The sequence below is a fragment of the Notechis scutatus genome, chromosome 1 (genome assembly GCF_049901735.1).
Source record: "Notechis scutatus isolate UNSWTSFEM ecotype Mainland chromosome 1, rNotScu1.2, whole genome shotgun sequence".
Lineage (NCBI taxonomy): Eukaryota > Metazoa > Chordata > Lepidosauria > Squamata > Elapidae > Notechis > Notechis scutatus.
In genome coordinates this window covers 68,750,811-68,768,636 of record NC_142009.1, presented here as the reverse complement: position 1 = coordinate 68,768,636, position 17,826 = coordinate 68,750,811, and the positions used below count along the sequence as shown (strand labels likewise).

At 35.5% G+C, this 17,826-nt stretch overlaps 1 protein-coding gene across 3 annotated transcripts in view; it reads left to right on the top strand.

Annotated features, from left to right (window-relative positions):
- The window catches only part of CNST (consortin, connexin sorting protein), a 39,441-nt gene that overhangs the window by 981 nt on the left and 20,634 nt on the right, over positions 1-17,826 (top strand). For 2 of the 3 annotated variants that reach the window (XM_087967022.1, XM_087967035.1), the window contains exons 2-6: positions 12,051-12,264; positions 13,006-13,394; positions 14,845-15,023; positions 16,140-16,170; positions 17,659-17,745. In XM_087967022.1, the coding sequence (XP_087823148.1) occupies positions 13,049-13,394; positions 14,845-15,023; positions 16,140-16,170; positions 17,659-17,745 (643 nt within the window). In that variant the 5' untranslated portion in view covers positions 12,051-12,264; positions 13,006-13,048. The remainder of the gene's footprint in view (positions 1-12,050; positions 12,265-13,005; positions 13,395-14,844; positions 15,024-16,139; positions 16,171-17,658; positions 17,746-17,826) is intronic. The other variant, XM_026669381.2, reaches the window with a different exon arrangement.

Below are 17,826 nucleotides of genomic sequence, written 5' to 3'. Positions count from 1 at the left end.
ACCTGCTAGTGTACAAAATTGGATTACATATTAATGGTTGCTTATTCTGAATGGTTGCTTATTTTGGGGCTTATCTAACCGATTTTCAAAAGGTACACAGAAAATACAGGTGTCTATTTTAATGAAAGTAAGATACATGAAGAAGAAAACAAGCCTGAGGTTTGAAGGAGATACACACACACACACACACACACACACACATACACACACAGGGTTGACATTGTTCAAATGCAGTGTGCATACTATTGTACTGGGGTACTTCTGCATGAATCATTATTTGAAAACATGAACAACGTAAGGGATAGTAACAGAGACTATAATTCAGTCCTGAATTATACGTTCATTTCCTAGCTTTTGGCAAATGAAGTATTAATAGAGTTTACAAAAAAAATCTTAAGCCAAAAGGCAGTTTGCTGCTTTGTAGCTCAGAATGTCATGGGAACCCAGGCAGTGTTTTCGGTTTATGATGCATTATGCATTATGATGTATTGATCCAGCCAATTGATTAATTTAGTAAACCATAGTAGACTCAATCATGGTTTAGTGTTTTTTGCAAAAAAGGTTTATATATGTAGACCTTCCTTTGTGCAGGCTTTCTCAAAGATCCAGAGAAGTTCAGGCTACTTCCCGTTTTTAAAATTAAAATAAGGCACCAAGAAAAGGTGAGCATAATTTTAATATTTTTGAAATAAAAAAATAGATACCGATTTATGGAACCACAAATGGCCTTCTACTCTCTTCTCACTTATCTTACCTTTGGGTCTAGCACAAAAACAAAAAACATTGATAGAAAACGAACTTCCTCTTGTATCAATTTGTACAAATGTTATGGTTTATTGGAAGGCAGGCGGAGTTTTTAATTTTTTTTTCTACTAACCTCCACTACATTGTAAACTTTGTACCTTAGTAAAAGGCTGCTTCAATTGCCGTGAAAATTATTCACAATCCTGTATTACTCACATTGAGGTTTTCTTTTGTTGGCATTTTCTTCTTTGCTAGGTCAATTTTAAAGTTAATTAAAGCCAGAAATGTTTGTAGGGTGGCATTGCTAAATGGATAAATCATTTGTGAATATTGTATTTGTCTTCATAGTTTGTTGTAAAAGTTTGGAGATTGTATCATATCACTTGTATAAATATGCCAAATATTTGACATAGATCTTGGATTTTTTTAATTGAAGCTTTCACATTTGATTAAGAAATAAGTTTAATTTCAGAATTGGCAATAATATTGAGCTAGAGTATGATATGTGTCTTGGTCTTATATGATATATATGTATTTAAGGTGTATCTGATGGCTGGAGTTAACAGATTCATTTTGTTCATAATTAAGATATTTGTTAAAGGGGAATCCAGAAATGGATTATTACTTGTGAATAGGATTTACAGTGGTTGACCTCATGTTCATTTTTTATTTATTCTATCTTTACAGTGAAGCAAATTTTGTGTTCATTCTATTGCATAGGGCAGGGGTCCCCAACCGCCGGTCCGCGGACCGGTACCGGGCCGCGGAACAAGCCTTACCGGGCCGCTGGTTGCTGGGCGCCGCCATCTTTTTGGTAAAAGCGCTTCTGGTGAGCTTTTCCGGGTAGAAAGCTCACCGGAAGCGCTGTTTCATCATAAAAGATGGCGGCGCGAGCGCTCGTGAGCTTTTCCGGGTAGAAAGCCATTTCTACCCGAAAAGCTCACCAGAAGCTGGCGCCGCCATCTTTTATGACGAACAGCGCCCGTGACGCACCGGAAGCGCCTTTTCGTCATAAAAAGATGGCGGCGCCCAGTTGACGCCGGTACCGGGCCGCGGCGCCCAGCTGATGTCGGAACCGGGCCGCGGCGTCGAAAAGGTTGGGGATCCCTGGCATAGGGTATATTATTGCATGTTGCAGTATTTTACTATCTCATTATTAAAACTGTAGTAAAAAATTGTTAGATTTTGGAAGAAGGCGGAGCCTCTCGCTGATGGACTGTAGATCGCGACTCTCTGCGGTTATGGTCCGTGCTCTTTCGTTGGAGAGCCACGATTATTACGATTAGGGGCTGAAGCTGCCTTGGAGGGGTGGCGGAGTAAGGGGAAGCCGCAAGCCAGGTTGAGGGGAGCCGCATCTCCCCCCCTGGGCTTGGTCTTTTTCCCCCTGAAGACGACTGCAACGGTGGTTTAAAATGGCCACCCCGAAGAGGAGGACTCAGCTGGATTAAGATTTGTGCAGGAGGGAAGAAAGAGGTGGATAACATCTGAACCGGGACAACTGGGCAATACAGCTAAACAAAAGTATCCCGGGATTAAGGTAACATGGAATTTTTAAGAAAAGAAAAGTAAGCGGCGAAATTACAAAGGGACAGGGGGAAAAAAAGAAAATATTTTTGACAGCTAAGCGGGTCTTCGAACCGGGAAAGGAAGAAGCTGGAACTAAAGATTTAACTAAATTGGACTAAAATATTTTGGGAATAAACAGACATAAAATAAAGCTGGACTTAATATTGTCAAAAAATAATAATAATAAAGTTTACAAATTGGAGACTGGACTGTGCTGGAATATTGAGGTTCGAAAAACCCTAAATTAAAAAATAGGGGGAAAAGGTGAAGACTTTGTATAATGGAGAGTGCCACCTTTTGACAAAACTTGAGCTCAAACAAAAGGGAAATCATCCTGTTTCTGAATGAACTTGTGTGGATATAACATTAAAGAAATATTGAAACAAAGTAAGAATCTTAGAAAGTGAAAGCAGAACCAGAATAAAGAAAAAAGCAAGGAAAGACTGACTGTGGGATTGATTGATGTTTTTGGTATAGAACCTCGGCTGGAATAACTGAGAACTTTAGAAAATTGAAAGAAGAAAGAAAGAAAGTAAAAGTGGTTTTTTGTGGACTTTAACGATCATAAAATATAAGAGTGTGTAATGATATCTCTTCGGGAATTAAAAATGGAACTTAAAAATATGAGAGAATTACTACAGGAAAGAGGCGAATCACTTTGCTTTATCCTAGAAAAAATGGAAATGGCGATTGAAGAACAAGAAGAAAGAGCTTCAGAGAAGGAGGAGTCGATTCAAGGAGAAGACATTTTAAATAGACAATTAACACAAAGAACACTACAAAGAAGTGGAGAAAGAAGGAAGGTTAAAAAGTTGAAATTTAAGAAGGCAATCAAAAGGGGAAATACCTGTGAAGTCAGGAAAGGCAGAAAGACCCAGCAGAAAAGGGGAAAGGAAGATATTAAGAGAGGGATATAAACTGGAATGAGAAAAGATATGGGGAAAAGAGGGGGAGGAGAAGCAGCAAGAAACAGGTGCATGAAATAAAGAAATACGGAAATAGTAAAATGTTGAAAAGAAATGGTTTTTTCAGAGATAATGGTTGATGAATTAAAAAGGGGATTCTGCAGGGTGACAAGGGGTAATAAGAATATTTCTGCAATTAAAAATATTTAGAAAATAGGGTAATATAGATACTGTTAACTCTTATTAAAAATCAAGGGGGGAAAATATGCTGCGGAATCCAAATGAAAAGATGTAATGATTATTATTGTAACTTCTTAAAAATAATGGTTTATTGGGAATCAAGATGAGGGAATAAAGGTATATTTTAATCATTGAGGTGTCACATTCAAAACAGTAAAAGGGGGGAAACTTATACTTGTGTTTTTTTTTAGTGTTAAAATTTGTATTAATCTAGAATTTATAAAAAGAATGTGTAATGGAAAGGGAATCTGACAGACTAAAGAACCAACTAAATTAATAAGTTAATATAGACTATTAAAAGCAAGGAGAGACATTGGTAACTTTTTATTATTATCATCATCATTATTATTATTATTAGGCAAACACATTGTTTATCTTTATTTTTAAAATAAATATTAAAGGATTATATTTGAAATAATTTAAATGAAACAAAAAGATGTTTCGATTGAGATGAATGAAAGAGGCTAGAATTAATGTGTTTGTTTCTCTCCTTACTGAAAGTTGGGAATGGAAAAGGTAATAATAGAATTAAGAATGCATATATGAATGTATAATTGCTGTCATATTTGTATGTAAAGGTGATGACCCGGAAATATGTTGTCCACTAAAAAGAGATTTTTGTTTTTAATGTGAAAAACTGAATAAAATTTGTTTAAAAAAAAAAGAATGGTTAGGTTTTATAAATATAACAGTCATATTAGCATTAAAGTGGAAAGTTCAGCAAGACCCTTAAGAAAAAATAGATATTAAATATCTGATATATAATTTATACTAGAAATCTAGTAAATGGGGGTTACTTCCCCACCAGCTCAGTCCAAGAATTTGATTATATTCTTGTATCTGCTTAAATCCATTTTTCCAACCAGCAATATTCCTATATATTGGTTGGAATAATCTTATTCAACGCAGAATGAATATAGGTTGGGACCCAGAGAATACCAGCACTTATTTTTTTCATGCAAGTTCCTTTCTGCTTCTTGAACAGCATCCTCCAGCCTAGCACCAAACAAACTTTTCCAAAGCAATGTGTGATATGGCATAGTAATTTTCCAAAGTTTCAAGTAAAAAAAATCTGGGAAACTCAAATTTTACAATCAGCCACAGTTTCTCAAACATTAATAAAAATATGTATTACAGGTAGTCCTCTACTTACGACAATTGAGCCCCAAATTTCTATTGTTAAGTGAAGCATCTGTTAAATGAGTTTTGCCCCACGACCTTTCCACAGTTGTTAAGTGAATCACTGCAGATGTTAAGTTAGTAGAACTTCCCCATCTGGCTTCCCCATTGACTTTGCTTGTCAGAAGGTCGCAAAAGGTGATCACATGACCCCAGGATATTGCAACCATCATAAATATGAGTCAGTTTCCAAGAGTGAATTTTGATCACATCACCATGGGGATGCTGCAACAGACATAAGTGTGAAAAACAGTCAAAAGTTACTTTTTGTAATGCTGTTGTAACTTAGAATGGTCACTAAATGAACTGTTGTAAGTCAGCGGCTACCTGTACTTATCTAACTGCATTGATGAACAATTTTAAATTTTATATTCTGAAAAAAATGGATTTAAGTTAACTCTGCTCTTTCATCAAAACAGAAATCTGTTATGTAACAAGGTAGCCTCCTTAAAAGAAAGAATTTCATACCTTGGCATTTTTACAAAGACTTGCCCTTCTCACATTATCATTATGATCAAGTTATGTGTTTTCAGTTGCTTGGGGAGATGAGTGATCCTTAATGCTTTGCATTCTTTCTTTCTTTTCTTTAGATAGGTTATTTATTTAGAAAGGGTTTTGCTTTCTGAAAGAAGTCAGTAAAGTTACAGTAATTTATGAAGACTAAAGATTATATCATTTTAATAAATCAAAAAGGATTGGTACTATGTTCCACTTATTCTGGTCTTATAGCAAATTTCTAACCAAGGCATTTATTATTTTAATGTATTAACATTTATATTTCTTACTTTTTTGGCAGATAGAATTGATGCTAGATAACTCTGTGCCTAAAATGTTATTCTCCTTTATCCTGCAGTATGTTTAAGAAGCTAATATGGTAACTGCTGCTTTTTAAAATAGAAATAAATAGAACTTAAAGCTATTGAGAAAATTCAGATTTTTTTTAATATAAAGAAGCACAAACATCTTATTTTTACAGAAGGAAATTGGAATTTTTAATAATCATAAAAATATTCTCTTGCTAATTAAAAATACTGATAAACGGGTAGTAATTTATAAATCTTTTTGGCAGCAGATGAAATTGGAGGATAATTCAGAATGTTTCATTTTAAAACAAAGTATTAACTTCTTTAAACTAATACTAGCAAATGTAGTGTTATGTTTGCAAAATACAAAATATTGATTGAAATAAAAGGTGGGAACTGTGAAGGTTGAGAAGTCCCTGAAGCCTGCCAAGAACTAAATTGCAAGGTTAGTTGCTGTCCATCTGCCAGTTATGAATGCACCTACTAGGATTCACAGTTGAGTACATATCTGTAATAATGTTGTAGAAGATTATGTATCTTATATCAGGCCCCAGTCCACATGTTGGAAATCAGAACTGTAAAGCCATTTTTATAGAATCAATAGGGAATCCAAATTGAACCAATCTCAGGAACATATTCTTCATCTCTTAATTCATCACATTCAACAAAAGTGACTGACATCCTTTCTAGATCATTGGTTCCCCTGACAGACTACCCTTAAAATGCCTTTTCCCAACTCTTAAGATTTTTTTTTCCATATTCATTTGGAGTCATCTTGTATTTAAAACTTGTTACTCCATGTCCATTATTTAGATTTTAACCTTCTACTTTGCTACATTATTTTTTCAAATAGAGTGCTACCCATATCTCCCTTTCTGCTCACCTTTTATACAGGAGTTCAAAGTGGTATACATAGGGCATCCTTTTCCATTTTTTCCCACAACAACCACCCTGTGAGGTAGGCCCTTTAAAGATGCTGTTGGCCATGGCGCCTCTGGCATGAGTATTAGGACCAGGCTATCACTTTCTTGCTGTTTCAGAATTCTGTGGGGATAAGGAGATATATGTTTGCTTTAAATTTTGTTAGCCACTTTTAAGGTTTGCTGGAGCAATACAACAAGGCAAAAACCAAGTAAATAATTAAATACATAAACAATAACTTTCAAATTAGAGTAAAAAAATTAAGAGAACCTTTTATCCACTAAAAGATCACATTGATAGAAGAAGAAAGGAGATACCTTTCATAATTCCCCACCACCACCATTTATAGTACTCCACCTTCCTCTTGTCATTGTCTATGACAGATTTTATATTGGAAGGGGAAGATGTAAAAGAATAGAAGAGGAAATTAGTGTAAAATTGAATGCATTCTTCCATTGTAGGTGCACAAGCAGGAAAAAGAAGGGTGAGATTTAGCCAATAAAACATGGCTAATTAGGTGGTTTCACTTACAAGCCAACATTACTAATGAAGTAATTAAAGGAGTTTTAATGTAGATTAATAAAAATAAACTAATGTTAGTGCCCAGGGTCATTTGGATAGGGAGATAGGCAACAAATACATAAATACATGCTGTTTTAAACAAAAAACAATCTACATTTTGGTTCAGTCATCAGTGCAGCAAACAAAAGCATGCTTCTGCCTTATTTATTATAGAGAATTAGAGTTGAATATGTCAGAAAGAAAAGTTAGTGGGAATGGGATAGCAAAGATAAAACAAGAAGGAAAGAAAGTCGAGAATAAATAGGTACTGAATGAATGTAGATTGATGTCAGAGTGAGTGACCAGAATGCTAGAAATATATTGAGGCAGTTTAGTTAATAGAGAAGAATGAATTGCAAAACTTTTCCGCCTGGTCACTCGCTGGCAGGATTGAAATCCTAAGCCTTCTGACTCTTCCATGTTAATAGACTTCTGGTCAGTATTTTCCCAGCCTTGAGATTGGGAGGTACCTGTTCAATCTTTACATAGCCAGTTTCAATTGACTAGATCAGCACTGGTTGCCCCTTTTCCAGCTTACGCACTTATATATATGAAGGAACAGTGAATTAATTGAGAGGAAACGGAAGAGGGAAAAAGCCATGGCTAGACTGAGTCAGTGAGATTCTCAAAAAGGAGGTAAGAAATTTAAAGAACAAATGACAGTATATTAAATGATTTATAAGGAACAAAAAGTTGAGATGATACCAGTGTAAAATTTCCACTCTTTTGTCTTTTGAATGATTTCTCTGTTAAAATTAATTAGAATTTGTATATTGTTTGAAAGAAACAGATTAACTGAAATAAAGTCAAGTACAGTTGATCCTCTTTTAGTGACTGCCTTGTGTAACAACAATTTACAGTTATGACAGTAATGAAGAAATAACTTTGCAAGGAATCCTTGCATTTATGACCCTCTCAGGTACATAAAGCAAAGGATAGTTGAAGTAAGATTATAAGCACAGTCACGGTTTCACTTAGTGACTGCTTTGCTTAACAATCAAGTTGATGGTCCCATTTGTGGTTGATAAACAAGGACTACCTTCTTTTAGAAGAAATTTCATTTGCTGTGGCAGAAAATGATTTGTTGACTGAAACTGTACATTGCAGCTTTCCAAATTCAATTTAACAAAAGTCAAACAGAGCAAAAATAAGCAATAATTCAACGAATCTGGCTTTAAAATTTAATTGATTTTCTAAAAGGAAATGTAGAAAAAATAATTGTTGACATTTATTTAAGAAAAAATAACTTTAGTCTTTCTACTGGAGTAATTGTTAAAGCTTAAAAAATAACCTATACTTGGAAAGGTAAATGTTTAATTCTACTTACATATAGAAATATGTAATTATAAGCTACATGTGCAACAGGTTGCAGTGTAACACAAATACTATTAGATAAATAAGTTAATATGTTTATTTCTCAGATAACTGAACATTTCCCTTTTTACATTTCTCTTTAAACAAAGAAAATGCCTATTTTTCCACCTGTTCCTTCTTTTCGCTGCTTTGTCTATTCCTTTCCTCATTTTGATGCTAATACCTGGAAACCTTTTTTGCCACCATATATGGAAGCAGGCAGGGATAGGAGAAGAGTGGATAATCACATCACAGAGGGAACTAATATTTCCATTCTAATTCAGCTACATATTTACAAGAATGTACGCAGAAGTAACTCCAAGTCAGAAGCAACTCTAAATAGCAACTCTAAATATTAGTGATAGTAATAGTCTTATATGAAAATAATTCCTGTATTCAAACATCATATGCAATTCAATTTATTATTTTGACTAGCTAATAATTGGCCGTAAAAATATACCTCAGGTTATGAATCAAAATTTTGATTAAAATTTTCACACATCTCAGTGTTTTTCCTGAAGTTTCCCCACAGAACAGTCTTTAAAGATATGCTGCTAACCTTGGTACGCAACTCACAGAGGCATAAGCTTCTGATACTTTTTGTTCATTTTTCTTCTAAACTATATATATCATAGTGTAACATTTTCACCAATACTGAACAAGAGTTAAGATTTTAGTCATTGGATGTTGGATAATGTTAGACTGCAGACTTCTGTACAGTCTGGAACTGTGTGGTTTTCATAAAAAAAAATGCAGCACATTTAGAACGTAATTTTTTTGAAAGCATTTGATAAGAGTCGATGCTATTTGGATCTATCTTTCATACTACAGGTAGTTCTTGAGGTACAACTATTCATTTAGTGTCCATTTGAAGTTACAGTGGCACTGAAAAAAGTGACTTATGACAGTTTTTCACATTTATGATCATTGCAGCATCTCCATGGTCACATGATCAAAATTTGTGTGCTTGGCAACTGGCATGTATTTATGATATGAACACAGAACATAAAACGACAAACTTTTGTCAAATTAAACTTACTTTTAGATAGGTTGCTTATAAAGTATGAATAGCAATAGCAACAGCACTTAGACTTATATACCGCTTCACAGTGCTTTTACAGCCCTCTCTAAGCTTTAAGGTTTGCAGAGTTAGCATATTGCCCCCAACAATCTGGGTCCTCATTTTACCCACCTCAGAAGGATGGAAGGCTGAGTCAGCCTTGAGCCTGGTGGGATTCGATCTGCCAAATTGCAGGCAACTGACAGGCAGCCCTGCAGTACTGCACTCTAACCACTGAACCATCCCAGCTTTTAATACAGCCAAATCTCAGCTTTTAGAGTATATGTATTCGTAACAAAGAATATCTCACAACTAGGAAGGGGAAACTGGCTTTTTTTACTTCACAAGTTCTAAGTTCTTGGAATTATTAAAATCACCTTTACCAAAGTTAAAAAAAGAAAGAAATTCAAGTAGTCACTAGGCAATCCATAACCCCTTGGATCAGCGGTCGCCAACCAGTGAGCCGCAGCCCACTGGTGGGCCATGAGAAAAATTTGGTGGGCCACAGAGATATCTCATCCCCAGAGTACCCCCACAAAGCAATTAATCCAGGCTGCATGGAAACACAAGGCTGCGCTGCCCACATGGCCCTTGGGAACCCTCCCTGCCCACTCCTTACCCAGTAAACTTGCCTGCTAAATTTTTCCGACCATCATCTGTTCTGCTGTGCCGGGAGATTTAGATTAGCTAAGAACCAGGAAATGGTTGGATTTCTTGCTTTCTAGCTAGTCTTTAGATCTTCAGCTCTGCTTCCCTTAGGGCTGAAGATTTGTTTGCAAGCAAATTCAGTGCAGACTCCTGGCAAGCAAATTTGAGAGACTAAGCTAGCCGATGGCAGATAGATAGATCACTGAATGACTCTGTGATTCTGTGAGCAACTCAATCTGCCTGCCTGTTTTGCCTGAATTTGGGTAAAAGTTGCTCTTTTTTTAAATAAAAAATTCAATATTTACATGCATAATGTGTTGTGAGTTAATTTTGTGAGTTTGCTTGTTAGTAAATTTAATGAGTTTGCTTGCAAGCAAATTTTATGTGACAGACTGAGCTAGCCAATGGCAGATAGATAGATCTCTGAATGAATCTGTTATTCTGTGAGCAACTCAATCTGCCTGCTTTGCCTGATTTTGGGTAAAAGTTGCTCTTTTTTATAAAAAATTCAATATTTATATAAATATTTATAATATTTACATACAAGCCATGCCCAGCCAGTCACATGACCAAGCCACATCCACTTAGGCCAAGCCCACAGAACTAGTTAGTGGTCCCTGGGATCTAAAATTATGAGTTTGGTGGTCCCTGAGGTCCAAAAGGTTGGCGACCCCTGCCTTGGATCATCTTTTCAGAAATATTTTCTGTCAAGATTCTTTAATGCCTTCACAGTGACAGAACTTCTAATTTACTGCCTTCAGTAGAAATGCTGAGATACATTCAGAGACCTATGTGCCTTGAAAATAGGCCATATTAAACTGTGTAACAGAGTCAAACATCAGCACAGTAAATGTTTTATGATTTTTGTAATACATCATAAACTGTTTTATAATGTTTGTGTCATAACTTGTTTTATAAAATTTGCCAAATTTCAATTCCATGGGAGTCATGGGCCTGCATTTTTGGACACATTCTGTAACTTAGCCCATTTGAGATATCTTAGTTGGAAAGGTTTTGCCTTTTGGTGTACTGTTTGCCTACTAAATCAGAGTTTTAATCCTCTAGCATATTGATGAGAGTCCAATACCACAAACAATGTTATGATTATATTACAAACAACTGTTTGAATGGATAAATTACTTTTTTGCCATGTTAATTGGAACTTGCAGTATCCATATTTTCAAGCGGTATATTTCATAAGCTACCTAAGGTATCTTGAACAGCAGATTTAACAAGGTACTGTTTGTTCAGTAGATAATACTTGTCTCCTTGGCTAATGAGGAATTACTGGGAAGGAAGATAATATAGAAAAAGAAGAAGAAAAATAAGATTAAATAAGTCTTGGTACAAGAACTAATAGATATTGAACATGTCCAGTTAGAAGCAGTATTTTTAAAGAATACCAAAAATTGGCATGAAGTTATTGAATTAAATATAAATAGAAAGTATCATATGCGTTAAATATTTTTTTTAAAAAGCATTTTGCCTTCTCAGTCTGAATACTTAGGTAGGTAAAAAAATATTACTACAAAATAATTATCAGAATAACTCAATGAAGTAATGAAATTGATAACTGGCTTAGCATTTCATTGTTGATTAGAAGTTTCCAAAATTGGTATTTTCCCAAGAAACTTTACTGAATACTGTATACTTCTTGCTTCTTTGATCTTATCCAGCAATGTGGTGTGGGGACTTGATAGTTAATTTTTGTCTTGAAAACTATAACAGAAACGTCTAACCTGCATTTATAGTGTGATCATTAAGACAGAATCTCTTTGAAACATTTTTCCCTAAGTTTCTCACCTTCCATCTCTTGATTGTTTATGTCAACTTTCCATTATTTTCCCAGTTTCCCACAGTGTCTCACTTTGTGTATGTTGCAATAATGTTAACGTTTTTATAACTATACTGGCCTACCTTGTCTGGGCTTGGCAGCTAAGCAGGATGTGGCCTGGTTGCTACTTAGATGAGAAATCCATCAGGAAATGCCAGAGCTGTAGACTAGGCAGGGAAGTTGTTAAAAAAATTGCAGAACAAGGCAGTGACAAACCACTTCTGTATTATTGCCAGGAAAACAACGTGGACATGTCTATGCAATCATCAGGAGCCAAATCTGACTCAAGTAATTTTACCTTTTATGACTCAAAAAGATGCATAGTTTCACAACTTGGAAGAAACCAATAGCAAACCCATTTTGTCTTTTTGCTCAGAAAACATATGGAATATCTATGAAGTTACCAAGACTTGAGCTGAACTCAAAGGAAACTTGATTTAACATCAGCAGGTAATTTAGCTCTTATTACTGTACTCTCCTGTTTCTGAACTTAAAAGGTTGGGAACTTAATTTGATAGGAGTCAATAAACAATATATGAACAATCTTCTCCTATTTAAAACTGGAAGTATTTTCACTATGAAATTAGTGACTTTAATTTGAAAACAGTTCCAGTCAGACCTCTTATCATGGTGAAAATTATTTAACCTTCAAATTTATCATGTGTTCCATTATTTTAACCACCGATGCTCCACTTATATCCTGTCAGATATCATCTTTGAAAGGCAAATATTTAATCATTTCTACCGTATTAATTTTTCCCCATTTCAGAAAGGACATGAAAGTTACATCATAAAAGATGTGGAGTTTAAGGTTTTACAAAGTGCAGATGGATAATTAATTACTTAATGTAAGAACTAGCAAGGCAATTATTCTAATTATAATGTAAGCTTTTCTTCATTTAAACATCTTGTTAAATATTAGATTCTTAGTTAGTATTTGGGTTTTGCTAAATGCAACATTCTAACTTTTACAAATGAACATCTGTAGATATGAGTTTTAAGCCATTTTCTTTAAAATAACTATAATTTTTCAAGAAAGTGCTATTTCATATTTATAAAATCTGATGATTATATTTCACAACTATGAAATGCTACATATCTATAATGGTAGAAATCTCACTCCATTCTACAATCTTAACAAAGCTTGGTAGTAAAGATATATTATTAACAACTCCATTGTTTTGTTTTTAGTGCTGAGAGTTATTTGGACAAAGTGGAAATAAAGGTCATTATAATGGATGATAGGGAATCTCCTACAAATGATCTTCATTTAAATTTACAAGATGTACTTTCTACTGACATACATGAAGAAAGGATCAAAACTTGCTTGGCTTCTTCTCCAGATGAAAATGAAAATCAGTGTAACAGTAGGAAGCATAATACACCGAAAAACTCTCAGAATGCAATGGGAAGAGTTGAACAGGACAGCATTAATAATAACGAGGACAGTGGAGACTATACACCCTGCTTCCAAGAAGATGAAAGCGATAGGCCATGTAAAAGTTTGAAATCAGATATGCCACAGAAGCTTGGTTCTGAAAAAAAGAATCCAAGAAAAACAAAAAGTCCTAGCAGGAAAGGCAAGTAGTTTCTTAAATACACCTGTATTGATGGTATAACCCTGCTCAATTTCCCTGAACTATTTTATATTTGTACATTTTGCTACACTTGGCAAAAATGCTTCACATTTTCTTTTAGAAATTTCTGTCTAATAGAGGATTGATTTCTGTCTTATAGAGGATTGATTGACTAAAGCAACAGTAACTTCAAAAACCAGATTTGCAGCTCCTCCTGCCTCCCAAGCTCATTCCCACATATCATTACAAGCTACCACCCAAATTCAATACTCATTATGCATTCTCCTCTTTTTCCAGTCAGATCCCACTCTCACTCAGGCCAGTAGATGTCTAAAACCTGATTACTATCAGGGCAAAGGTATGCAGAACCTTCCATTTGTCATGAGGAAGAGCAACTCTTTCATCATCACTCCACATACCCAATTCATCTTTATCAATAGAACCACCATGTCTATGATCTTGATCTCAATCACTAGCCCTAAACTCAGTTGAATAAAAGGGCAGGTCCTCTTGTGGATAAACAGTGGGTTAAAGAATAGAAGAGAAAGATAAAGAATAAAATTTCTCACAAAGGAGATGTGTAGCTAGTTGGGTCTACCAGGGTTCTTCTACCTTAGGGTTGATGCTTTTTAATGTATTTATAAATTATCTGGAGGTGGACATGATTAATGAAATAGTCAGGTTTGCTGCTGCCATTAAATTATTCAGAATGATAAAACAATAAGGGTATGTGAAGAGCTCCAAAGGAATTTCTGCAAATTAGGGGAGCAGGCATCAAAATAGCAAATGTCATTCAGCAAGAACAAGTGTAAAGTGATGCTCATTTGTGTTAAAAATCCTAACTATTCCTACAAACTAATGAAACCAGAGCTAACAGTGGTAGATGAGGAAAGAGATTTGTGTATCCACTGTAAAAAAAAAAAGATCAGTGTGTTAGGGATAATAAGAAACAGTATTGAAAATAGAGGTGCTTGTATCACAATACTAGGTCTGCTTGATCCCTATCTAGTGCTTAGCTGTCACCTGTGGCTAATTACACATGCAGGGGCCAGACCCCAGTGTCTCCGCAGATAGGCCAAACCGGGTGAAAGTAGCTAACAGGTCTTCAACTACTGGTGAGATAGAGGATTTGTCTATTGCAGCAAGTGAAGTCTGGCCCTGGCAGATTGATTGGAGGAGACTGATCCACAGTCAAGGAGGTAAGTCCAGCAGGCATTGTGGAGCACAAAGGCTTAGAAAGAATTCATTTTCCATTGTGACTTTTTGTGTCATATTTACGTTGTTCTTGGGAAACTGCCGATCTAGAATAACTTCAGGGGTTGAAAGAAGACAAAAGTTTCTGTCAGCAGTTCTATGTTTGTATCAAATTTGAAATTATCTGAGGTATTATATATTTTTCTTACATTACATTTTTTAAAAGAAAAAACAATTATTCCTCTTAATATTTCTGCAGCGAAACAAGAGAAAGCTGACTTTACAGCAGTATCTTATGTGCAAGGGGCAGATGGAAACAAGATAAATTCAAACCATCCTCTGAAAGAACCAGCTCAAACTTTACAATTCATCTTCTCTCTTCTTCAAGGAGAATTAAAGCAAATGGATTCAAATGTGCTTCCCCTGTTCCTCCACCAGGTAGTAAGAAAATGTTGCTTACCTGATTTTGCATATTGTTGATGTTGATAGTGTTTATCATATTGAATGTAATTTTAAATATTGTCTTATTAGAATCTGAATATATTGCTCAGGACAATATGTTTATTCTATACCAGTGATGGCTAACCTTTTCCGGACAGAGTGCCCAATGCCCACGTGTTACCTAAACCCCAAAATGAAATGCGCGCCCTACGCATGTGCCCCACTCTCCTGCGCATGTGTGTGCAGCCCTCACGCACACACGCTGTCCCCTGCGCATGTGCTGCAGAGACCCAACAACCAGCTGGCCAGCGGGAGGCGCACTCACATGCACAATGGAGTTGAACAACGGTTCACATGCCCACAGAGAGGGCACTGCGTGCCACCTGTGGCACACGTGCCATAGGTTCACCATCATGGTTCTATACTGAAGTTTTCAGTTTCATTCCCCATTACGTCTGTTAACAGAATCAAGTGGCAGATATCAGCTCTTCTTGAATGCTAAAGAATTACTACACTTCCTAAGAAATCAGGCATAGGCAACCTGCTACTCCTGTGCACTTTCATTTGTGCTCTCCAGGCTCCCTGCCCTATTTGCTATTTTAAAAAAAGTTTTGTAATTAAATTAATAATAGCAGCTGGCATGTTGCAAAGTACCAAACTCTTGTATAATATTTATCTATAATTAAGCTGAACAAAGATCCCACAGAGATAACAAAACGTTCTAAGGGTTTAGTTCAAAATGTGATAAAATTGATATTTAACTATATCAATTTGGTGGCTTTTGTGTGAGTGAACTTTTTATACAATCTCACTGGTCCAAATATGTCTGTAGTTCAAAATAATACCTGTATAATAAAAAAGCAAAGTCTGCTGCATTAAAGGAAACAGCACATGGTTAGGTAGATGGGTGATACATAAGGCAGAGCTCTTCTGAATGCCCTTATTGACTATATCGTCTGCATTTTTTTTACTGTGCCAGTTATCTTAATAGTTTCATTTGGTTTTTCAAGCCTGTATAATTTTTTTAGTACATCATGAATTTTATATCTCCTTAGGCAGATATAAAATATAATAAAATATATTTAAAAAGTTTTTCCCTTTCTTTCTTTGCAGATTGCTGAAACTTATTTTCATGATGGAGAATGTATCCTTTTTTAAAAAAAACATAACATTGAATATGGACTGATATCAAAATATAAACATAAAGCTGTGGACTTTCAAGTGCAATACATTCTTCTTACACTTATTCTTATTTTGATTTATTAATGTTGGGGGAGATATATACATACTAATTTTGTGAAATATATGTAGACATGGTATTCAAGAAGGCACAGTATAAAAATTCATTGTATGTTTAGAAAGTGTTTCATGTTTAATGATTTGATCCTTCTTTCATTGTGGTAGCAAGATTTTTTTGCTGCACTTCTTATCACCCTGTTTCTACTACTTCTGCAGAGTACAATATTTCCTGTTACATTTAAATTCACAGGCCAAATAATTTATCATTCTATACCCTTTTCTATATCTCAACAAATATATGTGTTTGATATGTATTCAAAGCCTTCATCTTGGAGATTTTTGTCAGGAAGGTTGCTGCATTGCACATACTCAGAAGTTTGTACCTCACTATCTCCTCACTTTATGACTCATAGCTATGTTTTAACAGTCTTCTCTGCACTTCTTGGAAGAATAAAACTAAGGTCTTTATTCATTCCTGTTGACTCAGTTGAAAGTGGAACCAATGGCAATTCTTCACACCTAAAGGCTGTGACCTTAAATGCCTTAATCAATGGTTATGCTCATTTACAAAATACTTCTTCTGCCTTCGGGTACCTGATAGAAGAGCATTATGAATTGCAAGCTACATTTACGGGAGCTAAATGATCTTGTGACTGTTCCAGATCCTTACTATATATAAAACAACAAAGTCAGGAACCACCATAGCATTCTTATTCTACAGAATTTGCCGTAATAATAACAGCTATGATGGCACAGTGGTTAGAATGGAGTACTGCAGGCTTCTTCTGCTGACTGCCGGCTGCCAGCAGTTTGGTAGTTCAAATTTCATGAGGCTCAAGGTTGACTCAGCCTTCCATCCTTACAAGGTCGATAAAATGAGCACTCAGATTGTTGGGGGCAATATGCTGACTCTGTAAAACCGCTTAGAGAGGGCTGTAAAGCACTGTGAAGCAGTGTATAAGTCTTAAGTGCTATTGCCATTGCTATAATCAATGTTATTATGACTAAGAAGCCTTGTCTTCCTTTACTGTGCTTTCCCATGTGCCTAAACAGCCAGAACTATCATGATCTAATGCAGGGGTGTCCAACCTTGGCAACTTTAAGACTTGTGGACTTCAACTCCCAGAGTTCCTCAGCCAGGGTTGCCAAGGTTGGACACCCCTGATCTAATGTTTCAAGCCACATGCATATCCAAAGAAGAAGTAATTGTCAGTATTGCTGATCTAGGACTTGCAAAGTCTTATCAGCCATATCAGCTTCAAAGCCTAATCAGCAACACTGGATAACTTGTCTGCACCCATATCACATTTTCCTCCTATCATAAAAGTACTAGTTTGAAACCATATTTATAAGTGGCAGTCCGTGTCTGTATTTTCCTTTATTTTCCATTTAGATGAGAAAGCAATGGAGTTCATTCGGCTTGAACAGTTGTATCACAAACAATTACTTGCAAATCTCTCTTCTCTTCAGCAGCAGTGGGGTAAGTGTGTCATATAGTGCAGGGGTCTCCAACCTTAGCAACTTTAAGACTTGTGGACTTCAAGTCCATAAGTCTTAAAGT